Raw genomic sequence first — 20032 nt, forward strand, 5'->3', positions numbered from 1 at the left:
GCTCGCATACCACAAGATCAAGTTCGTGCTTGAAGATGCGCAACAGCTGGGCATCATGGAAGCAACCGACGATGCAGCCCATGCTCGACCGGCTCATCACGACCGTCAAGGCCGTCCTGTCCCTGGACGGTTCGATACCGTGCTTGTAAGCGATGGCACAGGTGGACCATCAGGTGTCCAAGGTGTGCAGATCAGCCATTGTCGATCTAACATGCTTTCATGCTGACATCACTCAGGATACCATGTCGGGAGGCTCCGTCTCGTGTTCAGCCTCTCCGACACTGCTCGCAAGCAGCTGATTCCCGATGTCATCGACCCTGGTCCCCTCGCATATGTGGAGTGGTTCACTCAGTTCACGCAGCCCGATCCCATTCATGGCCTCTACAAGGTCTCTCGTGAGCGGGACCGACAGCGGTCACTTGTTGCGAGTGTTGTTGAGGTCAAGAACATCCGTCGCAGTTGCCATCTCTTCCCTGCAGTCAATCGTCGAGACGGCATCATACCCCGTGACTGGACGAGCAGCACGGTCCTCGACTCTTGTGAGGATTTTTGGGTCAACCGGTACAGTGATATGCACATGTACATGACGTTCTTCTAATGATGATGTATGGCTTCCATTCATGGTCTCTTTGAATATCTGATTAGCAACAATACACAAGCCACCTCTCATGCATACTGACATTGTATCGCAAATAGGCAATATTCTGGCAGTGAATATACAATTACCCGCAAATTAGTCTACTTTAGCGTTAATTGGCCAGGGAGGTTTTTGCAGATGGAGCCGTCCTCGTTGCGGATCGGTGACCTACAAGAAACGTGGCTTTGTCAACCTCTGCAAAGACTAATATGTATTGTTTCGGAATGTTACTGACCAAGTATAATCCCTTGCATGATCTAGCTGGTATCCACCCGTACCAAACCACCGGATTAGCATCTCCCATCTGTACAGATCGACGGCGCCCTGTAGGTCATTGGTCAGCTTCCGGATCTACTTAGAGAGCGAATGAAGGGAATAATGAGAACATACCACGTGTCTCTGGTAAACATATGTCGCTCGTTCGACCAGGTATGCTTCAAGTTGTTCCGGAGGCATCTCGGGACTTGACAGCCTCTCAAGCATCAGGTGAAGCTCCGGCATGGAGAAGTAGTCTTCAAATGTGTGCGAAAGCGGGCTGACATCAGTTTTGTCATGCGGATAGAACGTTCCTGCGTTGACATGAGAGTTAACTTTAGGTTTCTTCGTGAACTTGAACGACAACTCACTTTTCTGCATATGGCAAGGAAGAGACATAGTGACCACGTCACGTACAGCGTCGGGTATGTCATGGAGCTTTCTGCTTGGAGCCACTCTTTGTAAGTCGTCAGCCAGGGTATTTACGAACTGATGACTCGGTAATGGATATACTCCTCGTCAAAGCACCAGCTACATAATCTCAACCGCAGGAAATAGTCGACTGAGTGAGCTTCGTCATCTCCGCACACCTGGTTATGTATAAGTGAAGCACCCGGACATGTAAGTGACGTTCAATTCCAACATACCCAGCAATGATTATCAAACAGTAGAGCACTGTATAGCGGCTCGCTCATATCTTCCGGACAGGGCGGTAGGAGGGGGACTGCGTAGAGTGTGATCCTCCAGACTTGTTGATTTCTTTTTGCGAGGAGAAAAGCGCGAAGGACCTTTGATGTACGTGCTAGGGTCAGCAGGTCGATGGGTCGGAGATGGCGAGCAAGCTGGCCGAAAATGCAACCTGGGGTCAGAGACAACTTGTCGGTAAAGACTGGATCATACAGACCTCGAAGTATAAATCAAGAGGTAAGCTTTGTAAGTTGAGCTGACGGTTGAGATCCGCGTCGATAGTGTCATCAACAACAGAGGATTCCTCAGAGTCAGAGTCATTAACAACAGAGGATTCCTCGGAGTCAGTGTTCTTCTCTCGTAAACACTGGTCACCATATTCGCAGGGGTCGCCGAGGACAGGCCCGAACCGAGCTGGCAAAAGACCTATATATCCCCTGCATTTAGTGTCAAGTAACACTGCTTGGTGACGATGTTGCAGCTCACTGTGCTTGACCTGTTCATCTCGAAGACCTTGATTGAGATAGTCGAGATAACTGGGTCGAAGGTTCAAGATATATGAGCTTGGTGTCGACGAAAAGCAAAGATTCTTACCGTTTCACTCTGCCTTTGACCTTTTCTATGTCTAGCGGAGGAGCCCAATTCAAAGCCCAATCCATAGTGGCGCGACTATAGCGGAAAACGCGGAAGTGGTTGAGTCTGCGACGGTTACGAGTGCTTGATGTACCACGAGCTGGATGTGTGGGAGGAAGTCTGAGATATTACGGACGCAGGATTGTATACACAGAAACCTCCGCACGTACAGAGTTAGAACGTCAGAAGGGAGAGAGGTGGTGGTTGGGGAGGAATGGGTCGGGGTGGCGTCCAATCTACAGCGCTACCAGCGTGGGAACTCTGCAGCTCTTTGCGGAAACAATGGACAACTTGAACAATGCAGACTCCAGACGTTCATCCGCAATCTCGAACTCGACGACTAACAGATAGGCTCGCACGAAATCTCATCGGACACCCAGGGAGATGCTGCTGAGGATACAATGTGCCATTGATTCGGGTTGTCGTTAGGATCACAGGTGCGTCCTAACCTTGTGTAATGTCGCTAGTAAGCTAACAGATGAGATCGAAGTTTGACAGAGTAAGGCAGAGACGTAGCAGCACCAGACCCCAGTCTCTGTATGGCAGGCCGATTGACGGCATACGACCTTATTGCTTGAACAGTCGTCGTCGTTCAACGTAGCCCGGATATGCATGCCTTCCATGTGCAGTTGATCGTCGCATGTGAAGCAGACTCCAAAAGACCGCGCGGGCGCGATAGGTGACGGTCTTCTCGGGCGCACTGGTACCAGGAACACACATGATGATTCGTATCACGAGGTCTCTCAAGTGGCCAGACTTGCTTGCTCACAGGGTCGGGAAAACCCAGGTAAGCTCGGGACCGCGTCAGTAACTTCTATCGCATCCTCCTGCACAGTATGGTTGCAGCAGCACCTCCAGAAACATTCGCTCGCGTTGCCGGCGCTCCTCAGATACTATATGCTCAGGTGAGTTGTGCCTTCCTCGATTTTCCGTGGCCCACATAACGTTCACCGTCGCGCAGAGCACGCAATGGGAAACACCCTGCGACGACCCACTATACGTCTGTTATTGATGATTCTCCTTTTCCGTACTGTTATCAGTCAACGATTGTCCCCGAAACGTGCTATGTAGCCTCTGTGGAACCAGCAAGAAGGCGCTATTTTCGTATATGTCGAGCAGCCTCAGGTGACGTACTTCCGTTCTCGTTCCCTTTGGCTTCCATGCTGCACTCGCAAATGGGGTACCGTCCTCCGGTGCAAACATTAGGCAGAGCCTGCTTTTAGACAGTCAGTCAATGCACAACATTCCGCATGTAAAGCATGCGTTTCTGCGGCCGACACTTCCCGTACGCAGTATCGACCATTGGATTGTCACATTGCGACCGGAGCAACTTGTACATGGGCATGTGTTGGCTGCAACGGGTCATAGTGCGTACTCCCACTGAGATTGTGTACCATGCTCCCGTTGACCTCGCGACAGAGCCCGTGATGAGATCTCTCAGCTTCTCTCCGAGTTCGCGATGTGCACATTCACAGCAATTCTCCGTGTCTTCGCTTACCCGGTGTCGTATATATAAGACTAGTTTGCGTCGGTCAGGTCTGTAGCCCGGCTCGATTAACTATCGCCCTCCTCTTCCCCCTCTCTAGTCCTCTACCATGTTCACGTCCTTAGTGCTCTTGGCCCTGTCTGCCGTCGCCACCCCGACATTGGGCGCGTCGTATTCTCAGTCCGATAGCTTCTCCGGCCAGGGATTCCTCTCGGGATTTACTCATCAGGCGATCGCCGACCCTACCCATGGCAGAGTGTGAGTGCTCGGTCGTCCACTTCATTGTCGGTCTGGCATATTGACGCTGACGCTGCTCTCCCAGGAACTACGTTGATCAGGCAACCGCGCTGGCCCAGAACCTCACCTACGCCTCCGGCGACACCTTTGTCATCCGCGCAGACGATACCACCGTCCTCAGTGCAAGTGGTCCCGGCCGTAACTCGGTGCGCCTCCAGAGCAACAAGCAGTACACGACGCATGTCTCGGTGTATGTTATTTTGGTCTAACATTTTCTCGGACTCAGTTGCTCATGACAAGCTATGCATTCTCTAGGTGGAACCTCCGCCACATGCCTCAGGGATGCGCGTGGGTTCTATCTCGTTATATGCCGTATACGCAGTCTTGTCTGACGGTCTCCACTGCGATATCGCAGTACATGGCCCGCGGTGTGGGAAGTCGGTGCGGATTGGCCCAACCAAGGTCGGTTCCGAGTATGATCAGACAAGGAGCCTAAGTGCCATGACTGACACCGTTCGCCCCCGCTCCAGGCGAGATTGACATCCTCGAGGGCGTGAATGACGTCGCTCCGGACCAAGCTACACTGCACACCAGCGCAGGTAAGTAGGACGATCAGTCCCGCCCAGCGCGGACACAACCTGATGCCACCAATGTCAGATTGCACGATGCCAGCTAGTCGCTCGCAGACTGGGTATGTACTAGAACTCTTGCCTTGCTGTCCGCACGTGTCCGCTCATCGCCTTTGCCGCAGAACCTCCGTCGGAAACAATTGCGACACTGCTGCGACGGGAAACTCTGGCTGCGGTGTCCAGGCACCCTCCACGAACAGCTACGGCCCGGCCTTTAACAGTGCCGGGGGCGGCTTCTATGCCATGGAACGCACCAACGATTTCATCAAGGTTTGGTTTTGGTCGCGCACCGCGGGCAACATCCCGAGCGACGTGCTGAACGGCGCCACCTCCATCAACACCGACAACTGGGTGAGCATTCATGTTCTATATTTGAACTACTCCGAGAGCGTCAGCGGATCGACGCACGGACTATACTTATATGGCGGATTCCCCGGACATGGCGGGCTGACCTTCTGTGCGTATGTCACAGGGTACTCCTTTCGCGTTCTTCCCGAGCACGTCGTGCGACCTCGCCTCCCACTTTGGACCGCACAGCATCATCATCAACCTCACGCTCTGTAAGGATTTGACTTTGCGCTCCATATGCATGTGCATACTGACAAGAGCACGTTGCAGGTGGAGACTGGGCTGGTGCCGTATTTAGCGCTGACGGTTGCCCCGGTGACTGCGTCTGTGAGTAAAACGTTCATATGACACGGAGGTTCGCGAACGAGGAATGCTGACGTGTCCTGCGTACCAGCATACGTCAACGCGAACCCGTCGGCGTTCTCCAACGCGTACTTCGACGTTGCGTGGCTCAAGGTCTACCAGTAAATAATTCCGAGAAACGCCCACAGCTCTCAGAAGGGCTGACCTACTTCAAGAAGCACGAACTCGACTGCAGTTCAAGAACTCACACGCCCTCAGGCAGGAGCGTTCTATGTCCCTCTCTTCGCAGATTCAGGATCCCCTGCGCAGTATGTGGTACCCTTCATTCGCTAGCTGTATCTATCGCATTGTACGAGTAGTACGAACGGCATGTATCACCCCCCATCTACGCCTAGACATATCGAGTCTCTTCCCACGAGATCTTCTCCTCAAGCGCAAATACTCCCCAGTGGAATATGTGGCGTTGATGCCGAGGAAGGTACCAGAGGTTCTCGAACAAGATATCATCCTCATTGAATGCCCTGTCATGCCTGTGAGCATTCATGCGAACCTGTCAGCGAGCCGTATGGGGGCTAGCGCGAACGACTCACTTGGCTGTCATGTGGTACGAGATTGCGTTCGCGCGCGGAGGCAGGACCATCCACAGGTCCTTGTCCTTGTGCGTCATCTCCTTGCAGAGGCGACATACCGGTACGAAGCCGCTGGGGCACTGGGCGAGATGTGCATCCACGCGGGCGAGGACGGAAGGTTCTGGGGAGACGTAACGCATCTGGAGGGCCTCGACTTTGCCATCTGACTCGGGTATACATCTAATGCAGTCCTTGAGGACGTGATCGTTGCGCCAGACATGTTCATCGCTTAAGACATTGATGTGAATTAGTACACGCCATCCAGTCGCAACTGAGGAGAGCTCATCTCACCTGCCGTCAGCCTGGTCACGATGTCGATCCTCGTTCATACGTAGGTGGGTGTAGACATGGAATACCTGAAGATGACAATGTTCAGCATACGAACGTATGCACAGAAGCCACACACTTACCAGCTGAGCCCATGGTTGTCTATGGGCAGGTCCAAACGACGGATCTCCACAGTTGCAATATAGTCGCCCCTCCTCAATCAACGCGTTCAGCCAATATATCAGCCATTCTCGATTCAGGCCCGCTGCATCCAGAATCCGATTGGCGACGTCCTCCCCGCCCCGCCACCACTTGACCACCGGACGGCGCAACAGGGATACGGCCCAGATGGACTCGGTCGAATGTTCTTTGCACCAGTGGACGTTGATGTCCGGCCACGGGAGCGCGGTCATCCCGCACTTCGGGCAGGAGAACATCGCGTGCGGCTTCCGAAGTATGCTCGTGAAACCGGAGAAATCAGGAAGCAGCGAAGAGAGCCCCGCCTGGATGTTCAGTTCGTAGCCGTAGAATTTCTCTCTCAGCAAAGCGAGGTCCGACGCGAACGTGTCGTAGTCGATGGATATGCGCGCATTGTCTCGGTGTGCCAGTGTGAGGAAGAGAAGCGCCCCGTCGTGTCTGTTTGGGTAACAACGCTCATCGTATGCTTCGTCCACCGGACCATGCTCGCGCATGAAGCGCTCGTAGCAGTTTTCCAGTTCAGCATAGCGTGCCTGCAGCCTGACCGTTTCCACGCCTTCTTCGCGGTCGAAGCGCATCGTCTCTTCTGCTTCCAATTGGCTAATATCCTTCGGTGGTACGGCACAGTTGATAACTGAGTGGAAGTCAGGGAGAGTCAGCGGTCCGGTCCATTCATGTGGAGCTCCGACTGGACACGCACCTGCGGGTGTGAGATCTCGTACATCAATGTAGTCCTCAGAGTCGTCACCGTGTCCCCCAAATGACGCGTCTAAGTGCCGCTTCTGCCGCAGCAAGCTCAAGATACTGACCGAGGTCCTGAGTACCAATTACTATGAGGAATACCATGACACACGTACCGAGCCCTGCGTTTAAGCTTATAATTTGAACGGGCCGAGCTCGGATGCGCGACGAGATCCTCCCAGATATCCAACATAACGCCATGCTAAACACGTGCTGATCAGCGTCTTCATGTTACCTTGCATATCCACGAATCAATACTCACCGCTTTCTTGGCTGCAACGTTTTCGACACGCTTGCAGGCCCATGCCCTGAAATCGTCGAAGTGGGCTACAGAAGGTAAATCCGAGCACCAGGCTTGTAACGCGTGTAAGTCTCGCGCGAGATAAAAGTCCTGCGCAATGTGTGTTGCGGGATTGATCCTCCCCAGGGTATCCCGGATCTTGTAAGACTCTGAAGGGATATCAGGGAGGCAGTTGACATAGACGGGCCACCAGGACGTACTGAACGTGTTCTCGGCAGGAATGAGCATGAATGCAACGTCACGAACTGCTTCTGGAAGATCACCGAGGACATCGACGCCTTCGACTACACTACAGTTGGAACAGGGTTATGAGAGCCTAGAGGGTGGACAATATCCTAAGGGGAACGCACTTCTCGTCATAGCAAGGTGCGCAGTATCTTACTCTGAGCGCGTAGTCGACTGCATATGCTCCTTCGGCACCGCATGCCTGGTGAATAATCAGAAGCGTGTTGCAAGCTCAACCTGAAAAAGAAGACGACTCACGTAACAATTGCGACCGAAGATCAATGCAACGTAGGCAAGCTCGCTCACATCTTCCGGACATGGCGGGAGGTCGGGTATAGCCTGCAATGCCCTCAACCACACCACTCGACATTCTTTGGAAGCAAGAGTAGCGCGGAGTGCCTTGGAGACTCGCGACAGGTGTAGCAGATCCAGCGGATGCATGTGGGAGGCGATCTGTGGACGACAGAAGCTCGTCATCGTCACAAATACACCACACAACTGTATTGGGAGATTTACCTCAATCAGGACATCCAGAGGTAGGTCTGGCATTCTGCACTTCCAAGAGAAAAAGTGCGGTATCCTGGCCTGTCTTTGCCGCGATCGACCGCCAGTGACTTGCTGCCTGTGTAGGGCATTGTCGTCAAATAATGTGCCCCTGGGATCCAAGCGTCAGCTGCCATGGAACAAATAATAAGCAATCCAACAAATTCATACCAAGCCGGAGGGCTTACTTGCTCGCTGGACGTCGCGCCACCGGATTCCTTGAAGTGGGTGCCCTGCACCTTCAGCAAATGTTCTTCTAGACTGTGATGACGGTACACAGAGCAATCAGCGTAAGTTACGTCAAGTAAAGTCGTGTATGTGTTGGCTGTACACACCGCGCAAGTCGTGATTCCATCTCCTTCCCCACCCACGATGGTTGGGTGCCCGAGTCCGGAGGCGCCGAGAGACAGCCAGGGTCAGAGGGGCGCTCGATGTTTAGGGCAGGCCGTTACGCGTTATGCGTCGTAGACCAGCCTAACCAACGAATATTCAAAGCCATACGTCTCCAGAAGAGATCAGGAACCACTACTATAACCTGAGTATTACTGCCAGTGGTAAGTATGATTCAGTGCACCATGCCCTAGTGCTAGCTCCTCCACCCACAAAACCCTTTCGCTGCGTAAGACTCGCCTCAATCAACAGAGAAGAGGACTAGGGCAGTGGGTGATGTGATATGCGCTGCAATCTATTCCACCGTTGTTGAACGTTGAGTTGTCGAGGGTTATACAGTACATTACAAGAAATGATACAAATATCCGGCCGTCCAAGCATTCACTGCCGATCGTCATATCCTTCATCCATCATCCACCGTGTCCGTTGTCAAGCATCGCGTGCGGTGTCATATCGAACCTTCCGAGGTCATTAATCCAAACTGCCAAGTCATCTTCAGCATCCCGTTGTGAGGAAACCACCGAGGATCGAGCTCGAAAACGACACTCACATTCTGTCACGCGCGTGTCATCGTCGTCGTCGTCAAGAGAAAGAGATGACAAAGCCGTCAGCGACGAGAACGAAGCCCAAAAAAAAGAACACGCACCCAATAGCAGCCATCGCCAGCACGCCCGCAAACAAGCTCCCAAGCGCAAGCGCCTGCCTGTGAACGCTGCTTCGCCAGAGGTGCGCGTCCATGACAAAGTCGCCCGCGAGCATTTCCACGCACGCCGCGTAGATGAGCATCCCCGCCGAGATCGCGGACATGACGCCTTGCACGAGTATCAGGTGCGCTGTGTAACGAACGAGGAGGGTGGGTCAGTCGAATGCAAGGCGGCTAGGAGGGATACGATACGCACGTCCTTTGGTCTTCACCCCGCTCAATGTGGCGAGCCCGATGCCGATCCCGAGGGGCGTGGTGATGGCGAAGGCGGTGGCGAGAAGAGGCTTGAGTGTGCGTCCCGGCAGGATGTGGAAGCCGTCTGTAGAGAACCGATAAGCTAGCCGCTCACGCTGCAAGGCTCAGGGAACATGGACGTACGTTCGGAGTCACGCGTAGGCAGACCTGCTATCCGGATCCCGAGCGAGAGGCCCTCGAAGAGCTGATGGAAGAAGATCGCGATGACAAGTGAAGCTGATCGTTCCGGGGTCAGCGGAGTATACAGCTATCACAGAGTAGAGCGACTTACTGAACTCGGACCCGCTCGTAATCGAGAGCGTCAGTCCGATGACAAGGGAGTGTATCATGATGCCCAATTGCAGCACCTTGAACGCGACGATGAGCTCTACATGACTTGCACACACGCCAAATGTACTCACCAGTATGCCAATGACCTGTCTTCTCCGGCCCACCTTCGTCTCCTCGGCGTCTCCGCACTCAGTCGCGCACTCTTCGTCCACGCTGACATCGTGCATGTGTCCGCACTCATGACCGTGCCCATTCGCATGGTCCTCCCCATCGATGCCGTGCATCCAGCGCTCCATATCTACGTGTGCGTGCGCGTGGTGGTGGCTGCGGCTGCTGTGTGCGTGCCCGTTCTCCCCATTCTTCTTCACGGGTGTCGGAGGCGGGCGGCGCGGCGGCGGGAGTGGTGCATCGCTGTGCGAATGCGTGCGCGAAGGCGCATGCCCATGTGAGTGCGAATGAGAGTGCGAATGGGCGTGGTCGGCAACGGTGACGCTCGACGCTTCGCTGCCCCATCCGCTCCACGGGAACCAGCCCCACCGCGAGACACGTGCATGATGTTTTGCGTGATCGTTGCGCGACTCGTGTCTATGGTGGCCGCCAGAGAAGAATGTATCCCCCGGAGGGGCAGATATATGCACAAGATGGTTGCTCGGGCGCGCTGGTGGCCTGCTTGAGGAGCGCTGGGAGGTGGACCCATAGTATTGAGATGGAGGTGCGGGCGGGATGAGCGGAGAGGCTTCAAGCGCGTTTGGGGGCTGCGGTGGCTGAGAGGCCTCATCGGCCAGCTCAGGAGGCGCAAGAGGAAGAGGTGCACCGGATGGATGACCGCTTTCATCGAACAAGGCGGCAGGACGCTCACTGTGGCGCTGTCGTGGTAGACCCTCTAACCAGGTTGGCGTCCCGCTCGGACTCTCGACCAAAACGGATGGTCGTATCTCGGTTGAGGAATCAAACGCCATATGCATGGATGATGCGGATGAGACGGTGGGTGTGGACGGAGCGGAGGAGTAGGATTGAAGGCGATCGACAAAAGCAGTCGATACATCTGCGATAGCGTCAGGCAACTGACCTATGATAATTCTGGGAGAGACGTACATTCGACAAGGAATATGGATAACAGGGAGCAAAGGCTGTAGGAAGAGACGGTCAGTAAGGGGTCGTACCGCTCGTGTGCGACGGGTAACAGGCGACGAAGCTCTCGACTCCTACTCGCGAATCCATACGGTCACACAAGGTCGGATCCTGGTGAGATCTATAGTGGCGGGTGGAGTATTGCGAATCCGTCACACAATCCCCGCCGGCGACTATCTTGACTCTCGCTACCAACCCCTAACTGTCTGGCTCATAGACGAGGGTTCAGGCGCCTCGGGTCCGACGGACATCAACAAAGAGAGCTCGTGGGCAGGATGCTCGATTGTATGCGCTCCAACTGTGTAGTGAGACGCAATGCCTCACGCAGCTGGAGAAATCCAGTGGTAACCATGTAGGAAAACCTTCAAGCCTGGAGAAGGCTTGGGGATCAGAGAGAAGACCCGCCGGCCACATGACGGTATAAGTTCATCTCTGCCTGTATTCTCGCTGATCTGCCTCCCTGCTTGAGTTATACAGGCAGAGACAAGCTGAAGCCGTCCGAATTCCAGAATACTCGACTGCCTCAGTTCATCCATATAAGGGACCATGTGCATGTGTTACGGTTCCTGAAAACGACTGTCTGCCATCGAAACCAGACGGTTAGGGCCTTCCAAAGAAGGACGGGATATGGCACAGAATGGAGGCAGAGTCGGATCCCAGCGGTCTGATGAAATTCGTGGTAGCGGGTGGGGTAATTGAGAGTATATCACCGAGCGTCGACGTTACTTACGCACGTGGGTGGCTCCTCCGGAAGCAACGCCTCTACGCCGACCGACTTGACTCTCCGAATCGCCTCTGGAGTGCGCCCCGCCGTCGGGTCCAACGACGCGTCTGGCGCGCGCATACACCTTCCAGTTAGGAGAGTTCACGCACAATAGCAGTCGAGAGGGACTGTATGGGTTTCGACTGGCCAGTGGGCGGCGCAGCCTCGCGCGTAGCTCGTGAGTCCAGTCGTAACCAGTTTGGGAAAGCCTTTGGGCGGGCGGTTGGCAATCCCAGACGGTATAGGCGCGTCTCTATCTCGGTTCTTGTCCACCTGCCTCCATTATTGGGTAACCCAGGCAGAGACCGCCTATACCGCCTGGTTTCGGGACTACCAGAGGCAGACATCGCCATCGATGACCATGAGCCCTTGACGCAGCATGCACTGACCAAGCTCGTAACTCGTTTGTCTTCGAGCTCGAGGAATTGGTTGAAAGTAATGATCCTCCCTGGAAGGGACGCTGTATGGCAGTCTCACAACGGCCAGCCAAGGGTCATAATGGACACGAACTTGGTTTCTGGGGTCTTGGAGGGAGTCAAGGTACCCCACGAACAGAAGTCGTGAACGTGCCAAGACTGTCGCATGGGAGGTTGTACGACAACGGGTACTCACACAATCATCCCGGCCCAATGCCCAACCTTCCATCTCTCGTTGACTATCGGATCCTGTAAGGCCTTGAACGCGTCTTGCAGCAAGTGCACGAATGCGGTCGAGAGTATGACTCCTGTGCCGAAGTGCTTCCCGATGAAGAAGAGGATGCTCGGTACGCGGATGGAGCGAAACATCGCCGTTATGGTGGGGAATGAGACGGCTGGTCGGCAGCGTGAGGAAGATATGTTGAAATGGAGACATTTGCATGCGCGACATACCGAAGAGAGAGACGGTGAAGATGAGCAGCATGATCAGCACCCGATCCATGGTCTCGTCGTCGTCGACCGCGAGCACGGCTTGAGGCAGCTTCCCGAGCACATTTTCGGCATAGAGTCCCAGCTGAGGCATTAAATTCTTGATGTATGTATCGTCTAGCCAGAGTTTGGCGTGAGCAGAAGAAGGGAGGATGGTGAGCGGAAGCAGAATGCGGAAGGAGGAGGAGGAGGAGGAGGATGGCGTATATGGCGCACTTGCATCACCTAAAGACGCGGGGGACCGCACCAGTCGCCGAGCAGTCCCCGGGGTCTCTCGGGTCCGCAGCCAATCAGAGTGCCCGCAGAGCTAAGAGGACTCCGAAACCGCTGATTATAGTAACTCGAGCGCCCGACTGGCAAATTACCGACACAACCTCCCCAGTCACAAGCTTCTTTGAAGACTGAGTTGTCGAAGGGATTGCCGCTAAGTCAAGTCATTCATTCAAATATCGCTATACACGTTGTGACAAGCATGCATCCGAGTGCGGCACCAGGCCGCAGAGCGGAAAGAGAGGTCAAAAACTAGGGATACAACTGGTAGCGCTATTAGTAATAGTATGGACGGTAGCAATAAGATGGAGTAGCATAGTACAGTAATCAATACTAGTATGAGTCTAGCCTATGCACGAAAACCCAATGAACAAATACAGAAAAAGAGCCCGACAGCGCGCCGAAACCGCTCACTGCGCAAAGTTGACTGAGCGCATAACGCGGCTCATACGACGAGGGAGCTGGGCCGCAGTCGAGTTGACAGCAGCGGACTCGACAACATCGCGCGCAGTGTTTCCAGCAAGGTTCGACACCGCTGGGCCCGGGAACTGGTAGCTGCCCGACAAGTCGTACACATCCACGAGGATGCCAGGGTCGGTATCGCTGTACGCCCCGGGGAGCGACACGGTCCCATCTGGCGTGCCAGTCTTGCTTCCCCCAACGCTCAGCTGCGCGCACGCGGGGTAGAACTCGGCACCTCCGAGGGCCTGCGCGGTGTGCAGCGCGAGGAGCTCGTGGCGGATGAGGTATTCGCCAGACTTGATGTTCGAGGGGAGCGTGATGGTCGCGGACTTGCCCGCAGCGAGGTCTGCCATCGCCCACGTGCCGTCCGAGCGGAGGCCGGACTCCTCGATCTTGAACCACTCGGCGTTGCTGTGGTCGAAGGAGGTGCAGCCGCCGGAGCCGCAGGAGGCCATGTAGGTCATGAGCGGGCCGACCTCGTGGATCCACTGTAAGGCAAGGACGGACGTGTCAGATACGTAAACGGGATAAAGGGGGAGAGGGGACGTACGTTGCCGCCGGCGCTGTTGACCCACTTGAACGAGACGCTGCTGCCAGGGTTAGCCGAGGCAACCTTAGCAGCCTTCTGCGCGTTCTGGCCACACGCGAGGTACTGATTGTCGGCGCCCTTGACGGGGTCAATATCATCGATCATGCGGATGACCGACGAGACTAGAAAGGAAGGGCGACGTCATGAGCATGCACGTAGACGGGAGACAGGTGTCGAACACTCACCGCTGTTGCTGCTCGGGGTGTTTCCCTCGTAGGTAGCGCCATCGACGGTGATCGAGGCGAGGTAGCCGTGGCCCGCAACGAGAGGCGTGATAGCGAGGAGCGCGAAGAGAATGGCGTTCATGATGATAAGATTAGGGGGTCGAAGATAGATAGATAGATAGGGACTGTGCCAGCAGACGAAGAGAGCAACGAGGAGTGTCTCAGCGGGATATGGGATGTGAGGCTGACGAGTGTGGAAGCCTGGGCCGAATCGGCGAGGTGGGAAGTGTGAGCGAGGAGGGGAAGTGTGTCGACGAGCAACTACGAAGACTTGCGGTCGATGCGTCGCAGGCTTTATACTCCTCGTCGCAGCCTTGAGCACATTTTTCTTCCTCGACGAGCATTTTTCGAGGGTAGCGGCGCCCCAGGGCACCGACTGGCCACATATGGGAGTACGGGGCGCGTCGTCGGTGACGGCGGTTTGGATCCCGCCCGCCGGATAACACGCTCGCGCTCCTCGTCACCCTCGAAACGTCTGAAGAAAAAAGGGTTTTACGGGTGTAAACATGAAACGGCGGCTCTTTTGAAAAAGAATTTGTCGGGACAGAACTCACCCTACTCGGCGCGAGGACGATGGTTGGTAGCAAGGAGGGCTCGAACTGACGGGATTCCGAATAGAGCAGCCGGCCACGTGACGCACCGCCACCTGCCTAACCGTCTTTGCTTTTCGCCATCACCTTTCTTCCCCGTTTGTCTTCCGAGGCCGACTCAAGCTGAGGCATTTTTGCAGTTGGCAAAAGAATCTTCCGTAAAAGCACTAGGATCACGCGGGAGGTGAGGCGTTTGAGCATGAACGAGCATGCTGCTTGAAGTTGCTTAGAGCGTTGTTGTGGCGACGAAACTACTTGAGCATTGGCTCACCTAGCAATCAGTCCCTTCTAGTATGACGCTTTGCGTATGCTGAGCTGGCTTGGGCTCATGCACGGTGGTTATGTTCGCAGCTGGGATGGGGGACCACAGTCCTGGAGCACGCAATCCCCTTGATTAGTCATGCCGCCGGCGCAGCAAACTCTAACTCCGCATCAATAATTCCCCGATTTGCCGAACGTTGACTCGGAATCCGACGCTGTGGCTTGTGGCGGTCGACGTGATTCCGTCGCCTTTCGTCGCTGCAAACATCTTCGCCTCTCTCGATCACTTCTCAGTCCAGTTTCCAAATCGCTGACTCGCCACGGCACTTGTGTTGCCGGCCAGACTTTCAGCTGATACTACCCACTGGCAGTCATCCTCAGGAACCGTTCGAACCACCCCCAGCAGCATCGCCACTCACCATGAACCAATCGCCCGTGCATGCCACGCTGTACAACTACGACCTCCTGTTGTGCCTGTTCGAACATGTCCACTTGGGCAGAAAGACCACTCTCGCGTCATGTGCACTCGTATGTCATGCGTGGGAAGAACCGGCATCCTACGTCTTATGGAGCGCACTGAAGTCCTTCCATCCCCTATGGAATCTGTTAATCGGGAGATCCTTTTCTCCGGATGCTCGCAGGGCGTCCGCGTTCTGGGAGGTACGAATACGAATCACTTCGGGGCTGTGCAGCCCCTTGTTATGAAATCACAGCACTGACGCGTCACCCACTGACCCCAGTATACTGATGCTGAAGACTTCGTGAAAGTCGTAGTTGAACGAGAGCCGGAGCGATGGAAGCGGTTCCTGCATCGAGCCTCACATGTCCGCGAGGTCGAACAGGGAAGCTGCGGGAAGAGGGAGCTCGCGTTCATCCACGCCTTGACGAAATACAATCAAGGCCGGACGTTCCTCCCATCTCTGTACAGGTTGTCTTGGAGACACGCAGTGCCCACGGACACGTCTGTCCTGCTGTTGTCTTCGCAGTCCCTCCGGGACTTACAGCTCATCATCAGCCGTCTCGGGATAGAGTCCACCGGCGGCGCGTTCGCTACTCCCGAGCGATATCAGGATTACCACGATGTCGATCCCGTTCTCGTTGGGCTGGCCGCATCTGCTCCTTCACTTACGAGGCTCTCGATCGCCGGCGGAGAAGGCCCGGGCCCGACGGTGGTCCCTTTCATCACTCCCTTAACACACCTTCGCGAGCTCTACCTCTTCAACCAAGCAATTTTGCTGAAGGCCGACCATGTGCGCTCTCTGCTCGAGTCGCTCGAGAACCTCGAGGTCGTCTTCGTGCGAATCTATGACTTCTCTTATGATGGGCCAGCAGTCTGTACCCCCAATCTGCAAGACCTCCGCCTGCAAGGGTCGTCCAAGGACCTATGCAGCGTCCTGTCGGGCTTCCTGGATGCACCGCATCTCCACTCGCTCACGCTCAAGTCCGAAGAAGGGCAATACTCCCAGATGGACCACTACCTCTTCCCCCTCATCGCATCTTCGAATTTTGCACGCTCGCTCCGGAAGGTGTCCGTGACGGTGATCAAGGATCCCTCCGAGGTCGTATGGAACGACCCAGCAGCCTTCACCTCCTACTCCACCATCATCCAACCGCTCCTCCAACTCCCAGAGCTCGACGACGTCGAGATCTGCCTCGCAAACCCCCTCATCTCCTGCGGCGACGCGGACATCGCCGCGATCGCCCGCGCATGGCCGCGCATCCAGCGGCTCTCCCTCGCGTACTCGCCCTTCGGCCCACGCAACCTCCCTCCGCTCGCGTCCCTCCAGTACTTTGTCGACCACTGCCCGGAGCTGCGGCAGCTCGCGATGACGAAGCTCACGCTGCCCGAGCACATCGAGGTGCCCCTGGCCCCGCGGGACCCGCCGCATCCGCTCATGTACCTCGACTTGAAGATGACGTTCCCCGGGGCTTTCGACAGGGAGGGCGTGTCCACTGGCAAGTTGGAGATTGCACTGGTGGCGAGGTTCTTCGACCATCTGTTTCCCAACCTTGTGCTTAGCGTCTTGGAGTCGTTCAACGCTCGACGCTTTGCGAAGCTCTCTGGTTGGACCGAGGTTGAGCAGGAGATCAGGACGATACGCAGCCAGAGACTTTCCGACCAGGATGCGGTGATCGACGTTGCTGCTCGGGCATAGATTTGCAATGGCGCATACAGATGTTAGTCGTACGTATACGAAAGGCATTGTACTCAATCATAATGCTTAGACGAGGTGCACCTCGTTCAATTGTACCGCCAAGACTCTCAAGTCGCATTTTGGAGCCCCGGGGAATACGAATCGAGCCCCGACTCGACTATGCGAACCGTAAATAACGTCCGAGTCGTATCGGAGACCCTCTTTCAAACGCGACCGCTATGTCCTCGGCTGCATAGGCCACGAACGCGTCGCGTTGACGGTTGAATTGCCTATGTGTCGAGTTCCCTGTTTCAGAGCGTCCCGACGGCGAACGCATCCCATGCGCCCACTAAGCGGGTGACGCGCCCCCGACGGCGCTCGATCACTAACGCAGCCGACTGTATGCAGTGAAGACGATGAATGCACTGTGGCAGCGGGCGCAGCCCCAGGCTGGCGCGAGGCATGATGCATGAAGCGTGAACTGTGAAGTATAATCAGCGGCGAACAGCTAGCGAGGTGGTGCACGGACCATGCAGTCGAGGATAAAAGGCTTGGAGGGAGGGGTGGGTAACCTCAGTTCGCAGTCGCTCCAGTCTCCAGCACACGCAGACATCTCTCGAACACTCTCACCCACCCCACAACTCAACAACAGTCTTCGTCATGTTCTTCCGTGTCGCTGCTACCGCCCTCCTCGCTCTCCCCGTCCTTGCGGTCGCCGCTGGTGGTAGCTGCAGCACCGGCGCCGTTCAGTGCTGCCAGCACCTCGAGGATGTACGTCCCTTCAAATTCACGTCCAAGTCGTTTCCCCGACGTTTTGCTGACAACTTCGTATTACAGGCGAACTCTGCGGCGGGCGCCGCGCTCCTGTCCGCCGTCGGCATTGCCGTCCAGGGTGTCACTGGCCAGCTCGGTACCCAGTGCTCTCCTATCTCCGCTGTCGGTGTCGGCGGTGGCAGCGCCTGTTCTGCCAACGCGGTCTGCTGCCAGAACAACAACGTTGTGAGTACCTCGACCGATTAGCGGCTTTTCGACTTTGACTCACTACTCTGATACCAGGGCGGCCTTCTCTCGGTCGGCTGTATCCCAGTTCAGCTCTGAAGCGGTTACTTTAGAGGGGTTTAGCTAGTTTACGACTATGTCTTAATGCCGAATGAGTTTCGATGCGCTATTGCTTCACGTTCCACCTGCTGCGAGGAGTCTGAACCCGAGGAACGCCTCAACCTCTTGGATGCATGATACTCTGGAGATGTCAGGAGCTTCGGGTTTTTAGAGGGAGAAATTACATGCAAATTGCCATGTGGCAGCGATGCGAGACTCCAGGCGCCTCGGACCGAAGCCTGGGCTTTGTCGAAAATGGCAAGCTAAGCGCCGTACTACCTGCCCTAAATTACTCGCCGGGAGCTTCGCAACGTTGGACAACTTCGACGTACGTTATGTCACTTTCTTTTCAATGCACATTGCTATTGCAAAAATCCGACGTAGACACGGACAGGCTCTCCAATGCTAGGTGTCTCACTCAACTCAGGTAAGTATGGAAGCTTTCTGTGATGATACTAAACATATTCTGTCAGGACGACTCTGAGTCTAGGTCTCGCGAAAACCCCGGAGATGTCATGGGCTCGAGGTTGTACCAGGCTAGGATCGCCGGGCTGTGAATCGGAGTTCCCATGCCACCTGGACTCTCGATGCGCACAACCAGCCGTATGCATTTGCATTTCTGCTTCGGGGATGCGTGCGTAGTATCCGGACACCGGGACAAGACCGCCCTCGTCGCCTGCGGAGAACTCTAATGTCCTCTTCCATGTCTTCCTACGCTTTCTCTATTCTGTTCTTAGTGCTGTCGACATAACCGCTTTACACCACACACCACTCCGCAGTCTCTCTTCACAGCGATGAATGGATGGTTGCCGACATTCCTCGTGGCCATATTCTGCATAATCGGGATTCCCCTCCTCCTCACTCCGCTCATCTCGCTCCTTTGGCGGTATGCCCTCAACCAGCGGGAAGATGCTCTCCTCTTGGCGGAAGCGGCGCAGACAAACACGCTTGCCGACACCGCTGACTGGCCGCCAATGGCCACTGTGTATACGGGCGGAGAGATGCCTGAACTTCGGGATCCGTCGAAGGGAGGAGGCAATGATAGCGATGGAGTGGACGACGTCCGTTTGATGGACTGGGCCAAGATCATGGTGTGTCGTCCGATCTGTCCTTGAAAGCTTGAGAGCACTGACTTCCAGACGTCATGCAGCCAGTTTCGTGCCGGCTCACTTATCCCCCAGGGCATAGCAAAACCCCTGCTCTGGTCACCTACGAATCTCCATTCCCTGTGCGCGGTGAACGTCAGCGCAGATGGCTAGCTGAATTCCGCTCCAGGCTCGAAAGTGGTCTACCTGCCAGCGCGAGCTCGTTGGAGCTGCAACGTCTGGATCCATTGCACGAGTCCGTCGCCGCACATCCGGATGCGCTTCGCGTCACGGTCCTCATTCGCATGCCCTGTTCTCATGTCAAGGCACGGACACACAACGATGGGAGGGTAGAGAGATTACCTGACATGGAGTTCGGTGTTGTTGATTGCTCACTGTCATCCTTGTCAGGCTCAAGTTGGAGAGATGGCAACGGTCAAGCTCGAGAAGCGACCTGACGTCTATGGCCCTTCCGAGAGAATACTGCTCAGTCGTGAAGTCGAGATATGTGTAGTTGTCGTTGTCAAGGTCTTGCACAGCGACGAACTTTTGTTTGTTGTGAGATTATTGTGATACGCATCGAACCTGGGAACATCAGCAAATCGCGGGAGGTCAGGTAACAGATAGCACGCCGCGGCGGTATGAACATGCACTACCATACGTAGCGCTCGTACTACCATTGCTTACCAGTACGTCCATACCCGGCGGTCTTCTGAGAGCACGCCGATCATACATCGTCATTGAATACATGTATTGGCATTGTCTATGAGTACTATCATGGG

General features: G+C 55.3%; 10 protein-coding genes across 10 annotated transcripts in view; 5 read left to right on the forward strand and 5 right to left on the reverse strand.

Moving 5' to 3' along the window:
- Nucleotides 1–598, forward strand: part of L226DRAFT_524416 (uncharacterized protein) — a gene marked incomplete at both ends in the record, with an annotated part of 3323 nt that extends 2725 nt beyond the window's left edge. Inside the window, 2 exons of the mRNA XM_067678887.1 lie at nt 47–182; nt 237–598. Coding sequence (XP_067533555.1) covers nt 47–182; nt 237–598 — 498 coding nt within the window. The remainder of the gene's footprint in view (nt 1–46; nt 183–236) is intronic.
- Nucleotides 599–1066: 468 nt separating this feature from the next.
- Nucleotides 1067–2394, reverse strand: L226DRAFT_142501 (uncharacterized protein). Its single transcript, XM_067672365.1, has 6 exons — nt 2174–2394; nt 2066–2115; nt 1797–2005; nt 1540–1734; nt 1264–1482; nt 1067–1206 (listed from the first exon to the last, which is right to left on the reverse strand). The coding sequence occupies exons 1-5, from the start codon at nt 2236–2238 to the stop codon at nt 1375–1377; spliced, it is 627 nt and encodes a 208-aa protein (XP_067533556.1). The 5' UTR covers nt 2239–2394; the 3' UTR covers nt 1067–1206; nt 1264–1374.
- Nucleotides 2395–3807: 1413 nt separating this feature from the next.
- On the forward strand, nt 3808–5380 carry L226DRAFT_466285 (laminarinase; the record flags this gene model as incomplete). The annotated part of the gene is made up of 10 exons (XM_067675967.1): nt 3808–3956; nt 4021–4185; nt 4251–4283; nt 4351–4397; nt 4466–4534; nt 4593–4626; nt 4687–4915; nt 5037–5124; nt 5183–5239; nt 5307–5380. 10 exons carry the CDS (start codon nt 3808–3810, stop codon nt 5378–5380), a joined length of 945 nt encoding a protein of 314 aa, XP_067533557.1.
- L226DRAFT_142577 (uncharacterized protein) lies at nt 5307–7135 on the reverse strand. Its single transcript, XM_067672366.1, has 5 exons — nt 7010–7135; nt 6255–6943; nt 6136–6200; nt 5806–6072; nt 5307–5736 (listed from the first exon to the last, which is right to left on the reverse strand). Exons 2-5 carry the CDS (start codon nt 6885–6887, stop codon nt 5607–5609), a joined length of 1095 nt encoding a protein of 364 aa, XP_067533558.1. The 5' UTR covers nt 6888–6943; nt 7010–7135; the 3' UTR covers nt 5307–5606.
- Nucleotides 7136–7667: 532 nt separating this feature from the next.
- On the reverse strand, nt 7668–8125 carry L226DRAFT_466177 (uncharacterized protein; the record flags this gene model as incomplete). Its single annotated transcript, XM_067675963.1, has 3 exons — nt 7668–7778; nt 7835–8029; nt 8093–8125. The coding sequence occupies 3 exons, from the start codon at nt 8123–8125 to the stop codon at nt 7668–7670; spliced, it is 339 nt and encodes a 112-aa protein (XP_067533559.1).
- Nucleotides 8126–8708: 583 nt separating this feature from the next.
- On the reverse strand, nt 8709–12740 carry L226DRAFT_511289 (Zinc/iron permease). Its single transcript, XM_067678294.1, has 9 exons — nt 12501–12740; nt 12244–12442; nt 10833–10867; nt 9869–10782; nt 9739–9814; nt 9591–9683; nt 9409–9531; nt 9156–9342; nt 8709–8993 (listed from the first exon to the last, which is right to left on the reverse strand). Exons 1-9 carry the CDS (start codon nt 12628–12630, stop codon nt 8981–8983), a joined length of 1770 nt encoding a protein of 589 aa, XP_067533560.1. The 5' UTR covers nt 12631–12740; the 3' UTR covers nt 8709–8980.
- A 476-nt stretch (nt 12741–13216) lies between these two features.
- On the reverse strand, nt 13217–14163 carry L226DRAFT_524419 (glycoside hydrolase; the record flags this gene model as incomplete). The annotated part of the gene is made up of 3 exons (XM_067678888.1): nt 13217–13756; nt 13819–13979; nt 14043–14163. 3 exons carry the CDS (start codon nt 14161–14163, stop codon nt 13217–13219), a joined length of 822 nt encoding a protein of 273 aa, XP_067533561.1.
- A 992-nt stretch (nt 14164–15155) lies between these two features.
- Nucleotides 15156–17188, forward strand: L226DRAFT_489691 (uncharacterized protein). The gene is made up of 2 exons (XM_067677284.1): nt 15156–15592; nt 15673–17188. Exons 1-2 carry the CDS (start codon nt 15353–15355, stop codon nt 17086–17088), a joined length of 1656 nt encoding a protein of 551 aa, XP_067533562.1. The 5' UTR covers nt 15156–15352; the 3' UTR covers nt 17089–17188.
- A 469-nt stretch (nt 17189–17657) lies between these two features.
- L226DRAFT_614538 (fungal hydrophobin) lies at nt 17658–18168 on the forward strand (the record flags this gene model as incomplete). Its single annotated transcript, XM_067686661.1, has 3 exons — nt 17658–17838; nt 17905–18066; nt 18124–18168. Exons 1-3 carry the CDS (start codon nt 17728–17730, stop codon nt 18163–18165), a joined length of 315 nt encoding a protein of 104 aa, XP_067533563.1. The 5' UTR covers nt 17658–17727.
- Nucleotides 18169–18548: 380 nt separating this feature from the next.
- L226DRAFT_536822 (uncharacterized protein) lies at nt 18549–19977 on the forward strand. Its single transcript, XM_067681197.1, has 3 exons — nt 18549–18592; nt 18639–19256; nt 19316–19977. The coding sequence occupies exons 2-3, from the start codon at nt 18960–18962 to the stop codon at nt 19706–19708; spliced, it is 690 nt and encodes a 229-aa protein (XP_067533564.1). The 5' UTR covers nt 18549–18592; nt 18639–18959; the 3' UTR covers nt 19709–19977.
- The last annotated feature ends 55 nt before the right edge of the window (nt 19978–20032 follow it).

Source organism: Lentinus tigrinus (assembly GCF_003813185.1).
Source record: "Lentinus tigrinus ALCF2SS1-7 unplaced genomic scaffold L226scaffold_20, whole genome shotgun sequence".
In the NCBI taxonomy this organism is placed as follows: domain Eukaryota; kingdom Fungi; phylum Basidiomycota; class Agaricomycetes; order Polyporales; family Polyporaceae; genus Lentinus; species Lentinus tigrinus.